We start from the raw sequence: 17,680 nt of genomic DNA, 5'->3' as shown, positions 1-17,680 counted from the left end.
TGTGTCACTGTACAAAATGTATTGTATACATAGTACAGAACAGAGCTAAAATACTCAGCTTCTGATTTTAATCAACAATAAACTCGAAGGGTGTAAGATTGATTTTTGAAAAGCCATGTTGGGATCAGTTTACCACAAGACAAAGAGCATCTTGAAGTACATTTTTATTTATTTATAACAAACAGTCTGAGATCATTAATACACCAGATTCACCAATTTATCAAATACCATCCAGCTCCCACTTTAAGAATATTACCCATGTCAGTATAAAATGACAGGTCACCTTGTTTCGCTGGGAACTTTCCATTTCTAATAGTTACTGACCTGTGGCAATACTTGGGTCTGGGCCTGGGTTTGTAGTGGAGATTGCTGTTGTTGCTGGGCTGGCTGTGGACTTGACCGTGTAGGGACTGGAGAAGTGATCTGTGAGGCCACCACTGACTGCGACGCAACAGGGGAATGCTGAGGTGGCGAGTGCTGAGGCGGGTGCTGCTGTTGCAGCTGCTGGATTTGCTGTTTCTGCATGTGCTGTAGCTGCATTTGCTGTAACTGCTGCTGAATCTGCTGCTGTTGCAACTGCTGCTGTAACTGCTGCTGCATGTGCTGCTGAATTTGCTGTTGCTGCATTTGATGATGCATCTGCTGTTGCTGCATTTGATGCTGTTGCATTTGATGCTGATGCTGCTGTATTTGCTGATGCTGCATTTGCTGTTGCATTTGTTGCTGCATTTGATGCTGCTGAAAGTGTTGCAATTGATGCTGTTGCATCTGCTGTAACTGGTGTTGCTGAGGCTGCAGTGGAGGGCTTAGCTGGGGCGAAGGTGGAGTGGGGACCATGGTGGTGCCCATAGAAGTCCCCATGGGTGTGGCAATGTTTGTTGACATGTTTGGTGCGATAGTAACAGATGCCACCAGCTGATTGCCTTGCAAGGGCAACCTCATTGGCTTGGGGGCTATTGCCCTTGGCAGTGTCTGTTGCAGAGACTGGTTTGATGCTGAGACAGAGGCATGCTGGGAAAGTGATGGATTCATAAGAAGGGAAGTTGAAAGACTAGTCGATGCCAAAGTCTGCTGAACAGAACGCATGGTCTGTGCTTCAGCTGATTCTGCAGCAGCCTGCGGAGAGAAAAAGAAAGTAGTAACCTTAAACTAAGCAACGTACATTCCATATTCACGTGTAATAATAATATTCAAGGAAAAGTAACTGTGCAATTCTGTACAGTCTAGCTACAGTTTCTCCCTACTACCTTAAAAAATATTCCTCATCATTGGTGGTAGTGCAGTCAGATTGTCATGGGCTGCCTTTTCCTGTTTAATTTCTGATGATATTATGTTATGGTACATAACAAATTAACATAAGAATCAGAGGGGGCAAAAGGCAGTAGTGCCCCATTTGGTGGCGGTAACCGCAGCAAGGGGGCCAGACTTCCTGCGGCAGGCGGGGAAGTCCCGCCCCGGCAGCAAAATTGGGGTCACTGCCCCGAGAGGAATTGGACCGCAATGTCATGCGCTTCACTTCCTCTCGAGGGCAGGACTAGGGAACTAAGCGCGGGAATTTACCAGCATTATGCGGTGTGACCGTGTAGTGCTGGTGGGTGCATTGGGCCCTCCCCTTCCGTTAAAGGGGCACGCACGCTGCAAACTCTGCAATGGGGCAAAGGGCCACCACTTCACCACCGGGGAGCGGGGTGCCGTGGCAGCAGCCTGGCACACAAGAGGAGTGCCGGGCTGCAACATCGCGACACAGACCCCACGAATTCAACAAAGCAAGGCCGCGACTAGTAAGTTGGCCATTGAAAACAAATTGCGTGCTGCACCTCCCCTTTAATTTTTGGAGTGTAGCCCGGTTCACGACCTGCGAGGCTCACGGCGGTCTCACGGGGCACTACCGAAGTTCGGTTCCGGGGTGAAAACGGCTCGCTGCACATGGCATCATCACCACCAGCGAAGTGGCCGGGGGCACGACCAGCAGGAGTGGGGTGCTGCCGGTTTGCACCTCCGCTAACTCCTGCAGAATTTCGCAGGAGGCAGTACTGGTCCTGCGCCCCAGGTGAGAAATCGTTTGCGCCCCCCGGGAGGTGCAAATGATGTGAATTTCTCTCCCAGAGACTTAAAATAAAGGAAAGGCCAATATTTTAAATGGCTGGTTTACACTGACACCAATGAGAAGCAGTGGGCATGTTTCAAGGTATTTCCTCGACTGAAATCACCCTATTATATTTGCTGTAGTATTTATCAAACAAAACAGATAGATAAATGAGGAGAAGGGGTTGGTAAAAGCAACTCATTTAAAAAAAGGATCCACTATGGATAAATGCTCCTGAAAGTATTTAACCACTTTTCCCTTCAATGCAGGAAGATTAAATACAAATATGTTATCATACTTGTGCAGTGAAACAGTTTCAATCAGTTCTCGGGCACATTATGGATGCGGCTAGTTATCTGGTAAGTTGATATTGTTGATCATTATCATGTAACTGTGAAGGAAAAATACCTCAACCATCCATGTAATAAAAAGCAGTAATGAAAATCAGATAATATCAATAGCACGCTGTGATAAGTATCAATTAGAGCAAATTTAAACTAATCAGGAAGTGGAATAATATGAACCCATAAACATGCCTGTGGCAAATATGATATTTTTCAAACTTTCATGGACATAAATGATGTGGTAGTTAATCAAACAGCTTATTCATGTTTTTAAACAACAAAGGTATTCCTATTGTCAGGTGCTGATGAAACAATAGTGAGAAAATGTCAGGTTATTGAGGTAACTATTTGGAAATGACCTTATTTTTATGCGCTCATTCATGAGAAAAAAAACTAATACATTTTGTGTAATATAAATGTGTAATATTTCCATTATAAGAAGGTTTAATTTTTAAGACAAATGATTTTTAAGAACTCAGGTTGATTCTCCATTCCTTGCTTATTGCTCCAGTGCATTCACTTCCAACCTTTGTATTCATGATAAGTAACATTTTCCTAACTTCCCATTGGAGTGTCAGCTGTGGCTCATTCTCACCTCTGAGTCAGAAGGTTGTGGGTTCAAGTCCCACTCCAGGTACATCAGCACAAAAATATCTAGGCTGTCACTCCAGTACAGTACTGAGGGAGTCATCATCATCATAGGCAGTCCCTCGAAACGAGGATGACTTGCTTCCACGCCAAAAAGGGATGAGTTCACAGGTGTTTCAATGAAGGGCCTAATATTCCAGATCCCGAACTACATCTTGAAGGGTGGAAGATGCCTGTGCGTGGATTTTTTTAACGTGTGGTGGCTGTTGCACACCAGCCACCACACGGGCTTGACAGAGCTAGGTCTTGATCCAGTGGCAAGGATTAACCAAGACGACTGGAGACCAGCTCTGCTGCACGGACCTAGTGCACACACATATCGCAGTGTGGGCTGGCCCGTGCTGCCCCTGGACCCTCGCCTCTTCTGGGCTCCGAACTCACGCCTCTCCCGGGTCCTGATCACATCCCTCTACATTCTCTCGCTGCTCCTTCGCCCCGACCTCGCTGCTCCTGCTGTACCTGCCCACGCTCCAATCATAGACTTACATTAAATAGCAACTTATTTCTCCAATAATGCTCCTGATGGCTCAGTGAGGAGTACTGAGATCTAGATACCAGAGGGAGCACTGCACTGTCAGAGGTGCTGTCTTTCGGCTGAGACGTTACACCAAGGTGAACGTAAAAGGTCCCATGGCACTATTTCGAAGAAGAGCAGGGGAGTTATCCCTGGTGTCCTGGCCAATATTTATCCCTCAATCAACATCACTAAAACAGATTATCTGGTCATTATCACATTGCTGTTTGTGGGAGCTTACTGTGCGCAAATTGGCTGCTGCGTTCCTGCATTATAACAGTGACTACACTTCAAAAAGTACTTCATTGGCAGTAAAGCGCTTTGGGATGTTTGGTGGTCGTGAAGGCGCTATATAAATGCAAGACTTTCTTTCTTTTTAACTTCCCAAACAATTAATTCTTTTCTCTCTCTCAAATAAATTGAAAAAACTTTATACACTGAAAAATAAGTAGTTGAACCAGCATGTTAAATCTTGGGTAAGATGGATTTCGAGGAAGATAATTTATATAGTAAGGGGATGGCCAATCAGGGAATTTTGAATGTTAAAAAAAAAATGAAAACAAGGGTCTCTCATTAACCCACCATTTAGGTTATATCTCCCTCCATAATGTCTCAAAATCTCAGGATCCCTCTCCCAGTGATCATAGCTCCCAGGACTTGGTCAATTGTTACAACCTTTATTTCCCAATATTCCTGGAACTCTCCCACCCAGATCATGCAAGAGAGCTTCAAAATACTATTGGACCCTAAAACTCCATCTCAGTCATGCCAGACTCTAGGTCCCCTTCCTAGTGTTCCTAGATCAGTGGGTATTGATGAGATCCTTATAACAATGAGTTATGCAAATATGCCACACAAGTGTAATATGTAGCAGTAAACTGTACCACATTAGCATCCTTAACTTGATCTGTTTAATAGAAGGAAAGAAAGAACTTGCATTTATATAGCGCCTTTCACAATCTCAAGATGTTCTAAACCCTGTACAGCCATTGAAGTAATTTTGAAGTGTAGTCACTGTTGTAATGTAGGAAATGTGCTAGCCAATTTTGAAGACAGCCAGGTCCCACAAACAGCGATGAAATAATGTCTAGATAATGTGTTTTAGTGAAATTGATTGAGGAATAAATACTAGCCAGGACAATGGGAGATCTCCCTTGCTCTTCTTCGAATAGAGTTGTGGGATCTTTTAAGTCCACCTGAGAAGCCAGATGGCATCTCGGTTTAACGTCTCATCTGAAAGACAGTGTAGCATTCCCTCAGTACTGCACCAAAGTGTCAGCCTAGATTATGTGCTCAAATCTGCAATGAGGCTTAAACCACAAACTTTTGACTCAGATGTAAAAGTGCTATCTGAACCAAGACTGACACATATCATGGGTGTGCTCAATTTTGTTTAAAAAACGTATATTATATTTTGTCCCTCAGATTATAGAGATGGTGAAAGACATGTGTTATTGCAGTAACTTATTCTGACAGAGTTGACAAATGATGAAACATAGGTTTTTTTCCATAAATCCAATATGTGCTGCACACAACATTTTTGTCGCTCACTTTATGCTCTTTAAGTTGTTGATATAAAACCAAGCTCGGTTATGTGATTTGTGAAGGTTTAATTAAGTTTGACTCCAACAGTAACTCACTACATAGCATGAACTATAAAACCCAGCATAAGCCAACAAACCATATTCAACATGCATTTTCAGAAGATTACCTTTGAAACAAGGCTGGCTCGGTATGCTGCAAGAGCTTTTAGATATTCTTTTTTAGCAGCTTCTGTTTTTCTTTTGTATACCTATATTCAAACACAGATATTCTCAAGGTTAAAATGCTTGTACATTTATTAACCTTGTACAGTTATGACTTTTGCAAGAAAACCATGGAGCAGATTATTTTAGTCAGCAGAATGTAACAATTTTATCTTATAAATGCAATTTTATAACATTTGGTGATGGAAGGGCTTTTACTTATGTAACTCGGATTTTTAAAAGAAAGTCTCTATATTCAACAATAATAGCATCTTTAATGTAAAATAGGTCCCAAGGAATGGAAATAAGACAGGGAAATGGTTATTAAACCATGAAGGGAGAGATTAGGAGGGATGACCAAATGCCTGATTAAAAAGATGGCTTTTGAGAAGGCTTTTAAAGGAGGAGAGATGATGAGGTTACGGAGTTCGAGAGAGTGGAGCTGCAGACTCTGCCATTAGTGGGGCAATGGAAGCACACAAAATTCCAGAGTTAGAGGACGAAATGTGTGTGTGTGGGGGGGGCAGGGGATGGTATAAGGCTGGAGAAACTTGATGCTAAGGACCGGGAATTTATTGGACTGCACTTTCGGTTCTGCTCACTTTGGGTCGGTAATGGCGGCGGAACAGTAAAGTCTGCGCTTCAGTCAGCAAAATTAATCAGCTGGGCCCAGAGTTTGGAGCGGAGCGCTCAGGGAGGCATTACACACCTCTTTTAGGGCGCTAGGCCGGCTGAGCAACTGAAAATCCCGAGCTAAACAGCTGACCTCGGTGCGCTGTAAGAGAGGCCTCGGGAGGGAAAAAATATACACCAAAAATATTCCCAATAACTCACACCACCACAACATAAATCGCAAAAAAAAAAGACACTTACCCGAGGTCGACATTACTTACCACACTGCAGCTGCTACAGCTCGAACTGTCAGCTTTCACAGGCGGTCCCAGCACAGTGCTCTACAGAACATTACGGATCGGGCGGCAGCCAGAAATCGAGCCAGTGTCGCAACCAGGGGCATTGCACACTGGCTCGCCTCTTCCGGGCGTTACTGTCCCGTCGAAGCCGGCACCGAAAGTCCGCCACCACCATTGTCGCCCCTACGGGGCACTAACAGGGACAGCAGGAGACTGAAAACTCAGCCCAATATGTTCACAGACAAAAAGCCAGTATAGGTCAATGACATTGGGGGGTTGACGGTTAAGTAGAACTTAGTATGGGAGAGCTCAAGGCTAACTGTGTTACAGACAAGTTGCGTTTGTGGATGGTGGAGGATAGGAAACGAGAAAGGAAGGCATTGAATCTAGAGGTTCTTGCTGTCAGATAGGGAGGGGACAAAATTCATCTTAGTGCAATTGTTGGCACTTAGTCAAATGCAAGGCTCAGCACTGTGAGCTGGACACCTTAAATAGCTCCTGGGGGAAATGATTAAAAACACAGAATGGGCACTGAGGAGAGGCTAGGAACAAGGAAGAGAAACTAAGAGGGAAAAAAGACAGAGGGAGAGAATGTGGCAGAACAAGAGAAAGGAAACAGAAAAAAAGATGAAAAGAAAACAAAGAAAGAAAAAGAAAAGTGGGGAATGAAAGAGTTAAAAAAACAAATAAAAGCAGACGATTATGTTACAAATCTGGTTTGACAAGGATCAGGTGATTTGGTGTTTTTTTCTCATTGTTATCTATTTGAGTAAGCAAATACAAAATGGTGTGGATTGTATTGGGGTTAATTTAAAGTTTTGATGATAATGTAAATGGACAAGACCAGATTTGCCACGTGTTATGCACCTCAACTGATTTTCCTTTCCATGGCTTTAATGGAATGGAAAATTGGAAGATGTGTATAATGACCAGCCAATTCAATATCTCCCATTTTACACTATGGTCAACAGTTAAAATGACTTACTATTAGTTTCATTACCTATGTAATATATGTTAATGCAATCCAGCCATATTATCAAAATCTATTTTGGCAGCAAAAAATCAGATTGATTGTTGTCACCCCACCATGGTCTGTACAGAGTATCTGCAAGTCACCTGTTTTTGTTCCTCTCCTAGACTGTCCCACATGGATGCTACAATTTTGGAAACTTCTCCAAACGTAGCATTGGGGTTTTGTCCTTTAATGGCAGCTTGAGTGTCCCTGAAGAATAGAGCATAAGCTGACACGGGCTTCTGGGGCTCATTGGGATCTTTCTTCTTCTTCTTCTTTGGTGTCTTGGGTTTTTTTCCTGAATCTACTGCAGCTCGTTTCTCAACACTCACCTGAAACAGGTCATGAGAAAAAGTGGGTTACAGTAAGTACTCACTTCAAGGCAATTAGAATTGTAAGACTGAAACATATTCCTTTGATTAAATTATGTTGAAAAATGATCGTTCATTTAGGACTCTAATGCCCCCAAACAAGGGTAAAATTGAAAGAACACATATTTGTACATTTAGTCTTAGATAAATCAAAAAATGACAATGTATCAAATGTCTTTAGGCATTAAACGTACAGTATACTTTTGAATCTTGCAGGATTTAGCAACAGCAGATCAAAGCTCTAGGCAATCAAATATGTAGCAGTCCTTTCTTGATCTGGATTAGCTAACTGGTTTTAAAACAATCTCTAAAGTGCTTGACAGAACAAAAGCAAATCAAGGCAGATTAGTTAATCAAATATCACTCTCTCAAAGCAAACTTAAAAATTGCAATTATCTTATAAAAATTAACAGTGGCATTTGATGGAACTGTTCATTTGCTTTTTCTTTAGAATTAGCCAGAAGAGACTTAGCAATTACTGACCTTGAAATTTAGTTTGGCTGCATTGAACCCAAACTATTTCCAGAAATAAATCAAGCAGGAAAAAATAGAAATACAAGCATACTACATTGAACAATGTCTATCTATCTCAATTACAAAGACTATACAAGAATAATTAAGTGCCTCAGTACAACAGCAAGAATGATCCCCATAAAATATAATACGGCTATATACTGCAAATAGTATTATAAATTTAAAACACACGAGTAAAATACCAGAAGAACAATTGGAAGTAAATTCATGTTCTAAGCATTTTTGATTGCAGGTGATCAAACAACATACCCTGTTAAATTCCTCAGCATCATCGTCATTTACAGAGCTAGAAGGAGATGGAGTTGCTGACTTGCTGGCAGGGGGTGAGGGCGAATTATGTGGCAGATTACCACCTCCTAAATTCAATCCCAGTTGTGCACTCAGCTGTGATTGGTTAATAGTGGTCAGCTGATTATGTTGCATTATTCCTGTTTGATTAACATCTGCCATATGAACAACAGACCTCATACCCATGGTCGGATCATGGTGGTACTGGGAAACTTGTGTCTGGCCCAGGTCCTGCATTGGAAGAAAAATAAAACCAATTCAAAATATGTTAACTAGACACAGACCTTAAAGACAAAATGATTAGGTCATTCCTGTTTGCCACTATAAAGGAATTGTATAATAATCGAATGGGAATGGGATTGGGAGTGTTAGGTACAATTTGAGATAATTAACTACTCCCTTGACACAATGGGGTAGATTTTCGTCTTGGTTTTAATGGAATCAAAATTGGGCAAGTTCCACTCTGCCAGAAAATAAAATTCTATCCCCAATGGTTCCTGCACAGCTGCAGTTAGGGGAAGGTTGTGGAGGAACACGACTGAATAGTAGAGATGCAGGGATGCAAAAATATTGAAAAGTTTGAATATTGACAATATTGTGCAAGGTCTGAGGAGAGTGGATATGATGGCCTGAATGGCCTTTGCTTGTTCCAGGCTTTCTTACATGCTAAATATAGAAACTATACCATGATCGGTAATGGGGTTATAATAAATATCTTCACAAAACTGAATTATAAACAGGCTCACTGGTGGAGATATCTCCCATGTGTCACTTGTAACCCAGAAATGAGACGGACCTGATAACTTGTGAGCAAGACAGCCATTTTTAGTTAGAGTTGACTAATGAATACAAATTTTATGTCATCGCCACTATTGGCTTGTTCTATTATGACATTTCTGACAGAATAAGCTTTCAATTGTAAAACTATAATGTAATTTGAATAAGTAACCGAATAAAATCAATTGAAGTTGCTTTGTGACTCCTCTATTATTGCCATAACAATTCTCCACGAGGGCTGGAAATTCACTTTCTGGAAGGACTGGATAGTCCAGTGGGGTAGCACACTGTATGTTCACCACAGTTTGAATCAGACCCAGGGGAACTAAGTGAAACTTTCTTTCTGTGCTGCTTAACCCATGCCCGCAGAAGAAAAACTGCCTGTAGCCTCATACTAATTGGTACTAAATTGTCCATCTCACTCGGAGAGCCCAAAAGATGGCTGAACAAGTACACTGCTGCAATAAAGGATGCTCTTCAGGAGGTTGCTACCAATACATGTTACTCAGAAAGAGCTTCACAGGCCTCTGGGACCAGAAGGTGCCTGATTTTGATTATCTGTAAAAAGTGGGAAACTGTTCCTTTCACATCCCCGCCCACAAAAAGTAATGAAAAATGTAAATATAATCCAAATACACACTTCGGGGCTGAAATTGCCCGTTTCCTTAAGGTCTCTTAATACTGGAAAGCGATAGTCATGTTGCGGAGTGCCGAATATTCGTGTAATGGCTACTATTATCAAAATTCCGCTTCTGCATTATCCTAGCAGTGACCTGCTCCTTCCCCCCAACCACCACTCCGCTGATGACGATCCGTGCCAAGTGCGCCATCACAGTGCGCACCGTTGATCTACCCCCGACGTCAAAATTCCACCGTGAAAATCCTCGGCTCACTGGGCGGTGCCAAAACAAGCTTTTTCAGGACGGTCTAGTGAGGCTGAGGCCTTCTATAATGGTGGCGCGGCTCCCTTTAAAGGGGAGGACCTACTGCCGCTGCCGCCATGTTCTTTTCTTTGTCAGCCGACTACCATGTCGGCTCGACAATTATGCCCCTGGGTTTGGCCGGGCCACCAACAGGCCGCCTGCCACCCCCCTCTTAGGTGCCAGGCCGCTGGCCCAGCTGAAACCCTCCCCGGTGGCCCAGTGAACCGAAGTTTAAAGATCGAACAGGCTCACCCCTTTAAGTGAAGGGGAGAGCCATGGTGACGCGGCGCCGTGATGACGGCATCGTGGTGGCCACTCTGCACCCCTCCCAACCTCCGCCCCACTAGTGTCGTCACCACCGCATATCCGTCCCCATTAAGAGCGACTTCCACATCTGAGTTGAAAAAAAACAAAAAGAGCGGAATTTTGCTCAAGTGGTGACCTCAACCACCGCGGTGGTAAAAACCATAGAAACGGGGTGCGTACTCCCCGTTTCGGGTGGGGGGGCAATTTTGGCCCCTTAATTTCTAATTCAATCCTGGTGAGAAAGGTCACCACAAAGCTAGTGTCTTGTTTTGGGCCCCATCTACAGGCGTTGCTTCAGTTGAACAGCAGATTTGTTTTTTTGTGGATTATTAATAAGTCTGAGTGCCACTGTAGTTTTTGAGCACAAATTAAAATAAAAAATTAAAGACTCAGCATTTTTATTCAAGCGTGTCTCTGTCACTCATTTTTATTATGTTCCTGGCTAATTTCTGCATGCGTGGAAACAGAGGAATTTTTGCCTTTATAATCTTGCTCCTTAGTATAACTGCTTCCTCATAAAAATACAGTTCTTGGGAGAAAATCATTTTGTGCTTTGTAATGAGATGCATACTACAGTCATGTTCCATAATATTAAACAATATTTAATGAAGCATGAAAATACCAGGAACCTAAATCCTGTCGCCTCAAAACAGAGAGCTTAATAATGTGGGTAGCATGTACTGTGACAATATGTCCAGTGTCCTGACGCTATTAAACTTTCCACAATGGGTACCATAAAAATATTCAAATGCAGCGCAGTTCAAAGTTAGTAATATTCTGATGGAACGTCTTGAATAATATTACTATAAACCTAGAAAATAAATTTTGACCTAAATGTGGAAAAAATGGGAAAATCATTACATGTGTTGACATAACTCGCAAATTATGTATCTGTGACAAAACAAACTGATAGCCGCAGCACACTATAGGTTAGCTCTCGGAATTAAACACAAAGGTGCTGTAATTTAAACAGCTAATATAAAATATGACAGTTTCCTTGAAGACTGTTAATGATATTATAAATTGCTTTTTAAAAAATTTGATTCTGAGCCGATAGCAAAATGTGGAAAGCGTGGATTGTCAATGAGAAGAATGAATGCCATTTTTGTCAGATAAAATCAGCTGTAATTAAGCCACTCTTAGGAGGAGGGAACTAGAAATTCTGGAACTCTTCTGCTATTTAGGTTACGTGCTTGCGACACTTAAAGCCGCCATTTCCGGTTTCTCTTGCCACTGTTGTCGTGTCTTTTACCCACTGATGATTTTGCACTGCATAAAAACTTCATTCATTTTTATCATAGAGATTATCTTCTTTAAATGTCGAATTGTGGGAAAATTGGAATTTCAGAATCATGCAAGCTGTTTTATTTCATCTTAAAGTCATGATGCTGTAAAGAAAATTCCATAGGTCAGTTTCATTTGATAAGTCAAGAGACGATAAACAACTATGCAGTGAACACTTTGTCCAAAAGAACAAAATGTTCGAGACATTAAACATTTTAATGATATATAAAATAACTCCTTCACATGCAGCTCTGTAAACAAGGTTACTAATTCACTAAACTGATTAAAAACGTGGATTGATTTAGAGGTTAAGTGCAATGTTTATATACAACTTGAAGGATGTCTGTAGTGCTTAAAGCAGCACTACAGATATCCTTTAAGTTGTATATAAATGAGCTACAAATCAAACCAACAAAAAAACAAAGCTGTTATGAAAATGTTTACTGTGAGGTAAAATACAGATAAATGCTTGCTCCACATTGATTGTGTGAAAACACCTTCTTTTTAGGCCTAATTGAATATTCACTAACAGGATTTGGCATACATGTATAATTATGCTCCAATATGTTTTATAGATTAAGCAAATTTCTTTGCAGTGAGCTATTAGCTGCGCCAATTCACAATTTCAATCAAAACAGGGATTGCAATGTTGTCTATAGTCTTGCCTGTAAACATGGAAAGTGTAACATTCTGGCTGAATATAGACTCCTAAATGTACAATTTACTGGGATAAATCCAGTACATGTAGCTATGAACTGGTGTTTTAAATATTGTATACACTTCAGTAAATTGCACATTCAATAGTGTAGTATATACAATTAGTGAAATCTATTGCATTAACAGAATAATAAATGAGGGCTATAGGATGATGCATTTCGCTCTGACATTCATTGTTCCTTCAGAGTTAATATCAGAATTCATTAAAACTAACCTTACATAACATACAGCAGAGTCCCCTAGCACTTCTAAGTCAAAGCTAGAAAGACCGTTAACAAGTTCAATTTTCATTCAATCAGCAGTAGTGCTCTCTGAAATGTTTCATTGCAGAAGAGGAATAAAATAATCTATATGGTAATTATGAGGATGAATCCCCCAGCAACTTTCACCAACATGAAAGGTCAGCTCTATTCAGACATTTTATCAGCCCTCTGCACATACTCCTATTCTGGCAATTTATATGTGAACTGTGTTTTATTTTTTTTTTCCCATTCACAACTACCTGCAGAATTAAGCTCTTAAACCAAATGAGAAAAATGAAATTCTGAATGCTAGCAAAGCCTATAATAGTGCAGAGATAAATCGCTCAGCTGTTGCCCCTCAAGCCTCTTGGGCTGAATATTTTTCGTAGTGTACTGTGGGTATTCAGAACTTGTTCAACATGATTTCATTTCATTTCTGGCACAGCCTGAGAAAACTAAATTACAGAATCAATCATACAGAAGGTCAGAGTGAGACTTCATTACAAGTATTGCATGCTTGCATGAATATCTTTCATTTCTGACTGACCCAATATGTCACAATAGCTGTCTAGTAAAAATTCCACTTTCTGAAACTGATGTACTACAGAAGTCGTCGCTACTCAGTGGACTGGACAGATTATGGAGAGGTGTTAAAAGAACATGCTGAACCACTAGCCATAGATTCAAGGAAATGCCTTGGGATAATTATACAATTATTATATAGCAATAAAATAATGCTGAAAGGAAATTATCAATGGACTCAGTTTAATTAAAGTTGAATTTAGTATTTAAAAAAAATTTAAATTAAATTGTCTTCAATGTGAAAAATCTGTGATTTATGGAACTGTACACGTCAAAAACATATTTTTAATCCATTGTAAGAAAAGGCCAATATGCCTGTTTGACACAAACATAAGGAATTACAAGTTATGGTCTCCAATACAGTGTACGTATATGATAATGGGATGTGTGTAATTGTATTACAAGATAATAATCCAATCAATGGCTTCGGATGATGTCATAACCACAAGTGAAGCTTGAGTGGTCTATGTTCAACATCACAATTCTTAAGATTGGATTACTGCCTTCAATTCATTTACAGGTTGCTTTTATTATTTGGAATATAAATCAGGTAATAAGATTGCTTCTTACAATTGCAATTAAACTTAGATGTGAAAGTCTTCCGATGTGTTTGAATTGAAAATTACCGTCATGTGACATTGGGCAAATATTAACAATTTGATGATGCAGGCCTAAAGCACCATCACTTTTCCCCATAGCAAATCAAATGAAAGTTCATTTGGGCGTATAATACATGCTGCATAACAATTGAGACGTGCCATAAATTCCTATTTCTATTTCTTTTAATTTAATCAATGTTAACACTAGAATTATTTTATTAATTCAAACTGTAAATAGAAGAGCTTAAGTGATGTAAATGTACAACAACCATTTGATCAAGGTTTATCCTTTATTTTATCTCAGAAGGCCTCTATATGTCACATCCATCAGCTGGCAAAAAAGGGCAATCTTCTCCATGATCATTGTAAATGCTGCCTAGTGAACAGCTGATGAGAGATGTGCTTGTTGCAGCACAAGTCTACCATTCAGTTCCTCCCCTGAGGTGAAATGTTCTCCTTTGGACAAGTGCTCCATGGAGCTACCCAGCCAAGAACTAATTAGGCTCATCATAACTGCAGTGGGTGAACTCTGGCTGTGAAACCAGCACAGTCTTCTTCTACATCCAATGTATAGCCATTTTTATATGCTCCTCAAAGTAACCAATATCAGTGTTGGGAAATGGAACACACATTTCTGCAAAGAGCACCACCCTGCATTGCACCACTATATATTTTTCCACGTTCCACACCAGCTATCCTTATGCCCCCTCTGAATGAGACAGCAATTTGGTGTCACTCTGAACAGTTTTCTACTGTAGCGTCATGACAACCTGCAACTTGGTCAAGAGTGCCAAGCTCTTTACATTTCCAACTGGCATAAAGACGACATTTTTATCCCATCTTTCTGAGCTAGACTGGGTCTGAACCGAGAGGTGAAAGGACAGTATACTAACTCGATTAATAAGAACATAAGAATTAGGAACAGGAGTAGGCCATCTAGCCCCTCGAGCCTGCTCCGCCATTCAACAAGATCATGGCTGATCTGGCCGTGGACTCAGCTCCACTTACCCACCCGCTCTCCATAACCCTTAATTCCCTTATTGGTTAAAAATCTATCTATCTGTGACTTGAATACATTCAATGAGCTAGCCTCAACTGCTTCCTTGGGCAGAGAATTCCACAGATTCACAACCCTCTGGGAGAAGAAATTCCTTCTCAACTTGGTTTTAAATTGGCTCCCCCGTATTTTGAGGCGGTGTCCCCTAGTTCTAGTCTCCCCGACCAGTGGAAACAACCTCTCCACCTCTATCTTGTCTATCCCTTTCATTATTTAAAATGTTTCTATAAGATCACCCCTCATCCTTCTGAACTCCAACGAGTAAAGACCCAGTCTACTCAATCTATCATCATAAGGTAACCCCCTCATCTCCGGAATCAGCCTCGTGAATTATCTCTGTACCTCCTCCAAAGCTAGTATATCCTTTCTTAAGTAAGGTGCCCAAAACTGCACGCCAGGTGCGGCCTCACCAATACCCTGTACAGTTGCAGCAGGACCTCCCTGCTTTTGTACACCATCCCTCTCGCAATGAAGGCCAACATTCCATTCGCCTTCCTGATTACCTGCTGCACCTGCAAACTAACTTTTTGGGATTCATGCACAAGGACCCCCAGGTCCCTCTGCACCGCAGCATGTTGTAATTTCTCCCCATTCAAATAATATTCCCTTTTACTGTTTTTTTTCCCCCAAGGTGGATGACCTCACACTTTCCGACATTGTATTCCATCTGCCAAACCTTAGCCCATTCGCTTAACCTATCTAAATCTCTTTGCAGCCTTTCTGTGTCCTCTACACAACCCGCTTTCCCACTAATTTTGTTACACTACACTCTGTCCCCTCTTCCAGGTCATCCATGTATATTGTAAACAGTTGTGGTCCCAGCACCGATCCCTGTGGCACACCATTAACCACCGATTTCCAACCCGAAAAGGACCCATTTATCCCGACTCTCTGCTTTCTGTTCGCCAGCCAATTCTCTATCCATGCTAATACCTAGCCCTGCTCTCACACTATTTCTTGTAGGTTAGCTATCAGAGTTTTGAAAATTCATCTTAAATAATATTTACGCTAAAGAAATAATGAAACCAGTAAAATAAATACATTGCTACTAACTTGTACAATTTTGAGGTATTCTTGTAAAATGATACTCTGCCTATTCATTCCTCCAATCAGATTCTAAGTCTGATTCACAATGTACAGAAATTAGTCTCCTATTTTGGTGTGCAATAAATTTGCTCAGCAGTGATTATTTCTACAGGATTGAATTTCTTCCATTGTCTGTCATGAAAGCAAAATTCTTCCTCTGAGCAGAAAATGTCAATCATGCTGTGAGCAAATACTGAAAATCTCATATAAAAAGGAGGAAAAGTGTTTAATGTCTGAAAGGTAAATTATATGCTTGTGGTACAAAATGCCTCTCTCCATAAACTAAAAATATCTATGACTGTGGCGCATAATAGAAAAATGAGTGAATAGTCCTGTTCTTTGCCCCTAAGGAGCACCATTATTTCTTTTAATTGAGGACCCAGAAGTAATTCTGTTACATCCACTTTTCGTCTAACCATGTGTGCTGATAATGTTTGCACTATTTTGCAACTCATTAAGCAACCTGACACATTCTTTTGAACAAGAAATCCAAAGATTGTTCTGCTTCATGGAATGGTTTACTGTGCATCTCTGGTACAGGAACAAAGGGCAATTTAAAGGTGATGGATCAGTGCTGCACATTTGAAAGCCACCAAACTTGTTCTTTGGGGAGAAATAAAAATAGGAACACAGCCTATTTTAACATAAAGCACCAGTGTTTTATATCTTTTATTGAAAGGAGGTAAGCAAGGAGATAGATATGTGCAAGTGCAACTTTCCCGATTTTCTCCCCCTGCACCCCCCTCAACACTCGTACTGTTCGTGTTGCTCAGGACAATCATAGCTGCCACTGTTAACCCATGAAGAATTGAGCAATGTCCATAAGAACCATTTTCTGGCCATTTATACCCCCATCTATTCCTCAGAGAACCAGGTCCAAACTACAAACAAAATAGAAGAATGAGAGGTGATCTTATCAAAACGTATAAGATTATGAGGGGGCTTGACAAGGTGGATGCAGAGAGGATGTTTCCATTGATGGGGGAGACTAGAACTAGAGGGCATGATCTTAGAATAAGGAGCTGTGTAAGCTGGGACACTGAATAAATTTAAGACAGAAAGAGACAGTTTCTTAAACAATAAGGAGATAAGGGGTTATGGGGAGCGGGCAGGGAAGTGGAGCTGAGTCCATGATCAGATCAGCCATGATCTTATTGAATGGCAGAGCAGGCTCAAGGAGCCGTTTGGCCTATTCCTGTTCTTATTTCTTATGTTCTTATGGGAGTGCAAATGTTAATAGCATTAAGGGATTTGGAGTTGGGTCTACTGGTTGACCGTTCAAAACATTTTGTCCCATTTATATTGGACTCGGGTAATCCAGGATTATGCTGATTTAACAAGTCCCATGCTCAACATGTACCGACGAGCTGGCGGTAACACGTTGAAAATCAGTAGGATGAAAATTGGATGGATTCTACAATGGGTAGGTAGTGGGTAATCCAATCCGCCAGATTACTGTCCAAGTGATGAAGGTGAAAATTATACCCCCTCCCCTCCCATCCATGACCGGTTGCATCTCTGGCGTGATGGTTAATTCATGTGACTGGCAAACTAGGCTGGAAAAATGGCCAGTAGTTTCACTGCAGTCAGTTCCTCCATGATTCAAGATAGACTGGCAAGCAAGGTGGCTTGCTAGAATCTGGTGTCGTCTTTT

The 17,680-nt window shown here is 41.0% G+C and overlaps 1 protein-coding gene across 1 annotated transcript in view; it reads right to left on the bottom strand.

Annotated features, from left to right (window-relative positions):
- Positions 1-209: 209 nt before the first annotated feature.
- Positions 210-17,680, bottom strand: part of tox3 (TOX high mobility group box family member 3) — a 97,698-nt gene continuing 80,227 nt past the window's right edge. The window contains exons 4-7 of the mRNA XM_070896934.1: positions 8,415-8,684; positions 7,365-7,592; positions 5,304-5,384; positions 210-1,116 (exon numbers count right to left, since the gene is read on the bottom strand). Of these exons, the coding sequence (XP_070753035.1) occupies positions 310-1,116; positions 5,304-5,384; positions 7,365-7,592; positions 8,415-8,684 (1,386 nt within the window). The 3' untranslated portion in view covers positions 210-309. The remainder of the gene's footprint in view (positions 1,117-5,303; positions 5,385-7,364; positions 7,593-8,414; positions 8,685-17,680) is intronic.

This window comes from Pristiophorus japonicus, chromosome 13 (assembly GCF_044704955.1).
Source record: "Pristiophorus japonicus isolate sPriJap1 chromosome 13, sPriJap1.hap1, whole genome shotgun sequence".
Classification (NCBI taxonomy): Eukaryota; Metazoa; Chordata; class Chondrichthyes; family Pristiophoridae; genus Pristiophorus; species Pristiophorus japonicus.
The sequence above is the reverse complement of the archived record's forward strand: the minus strand, read 5'-3'. Positions and strand labels throughout refer to the sequence as shown.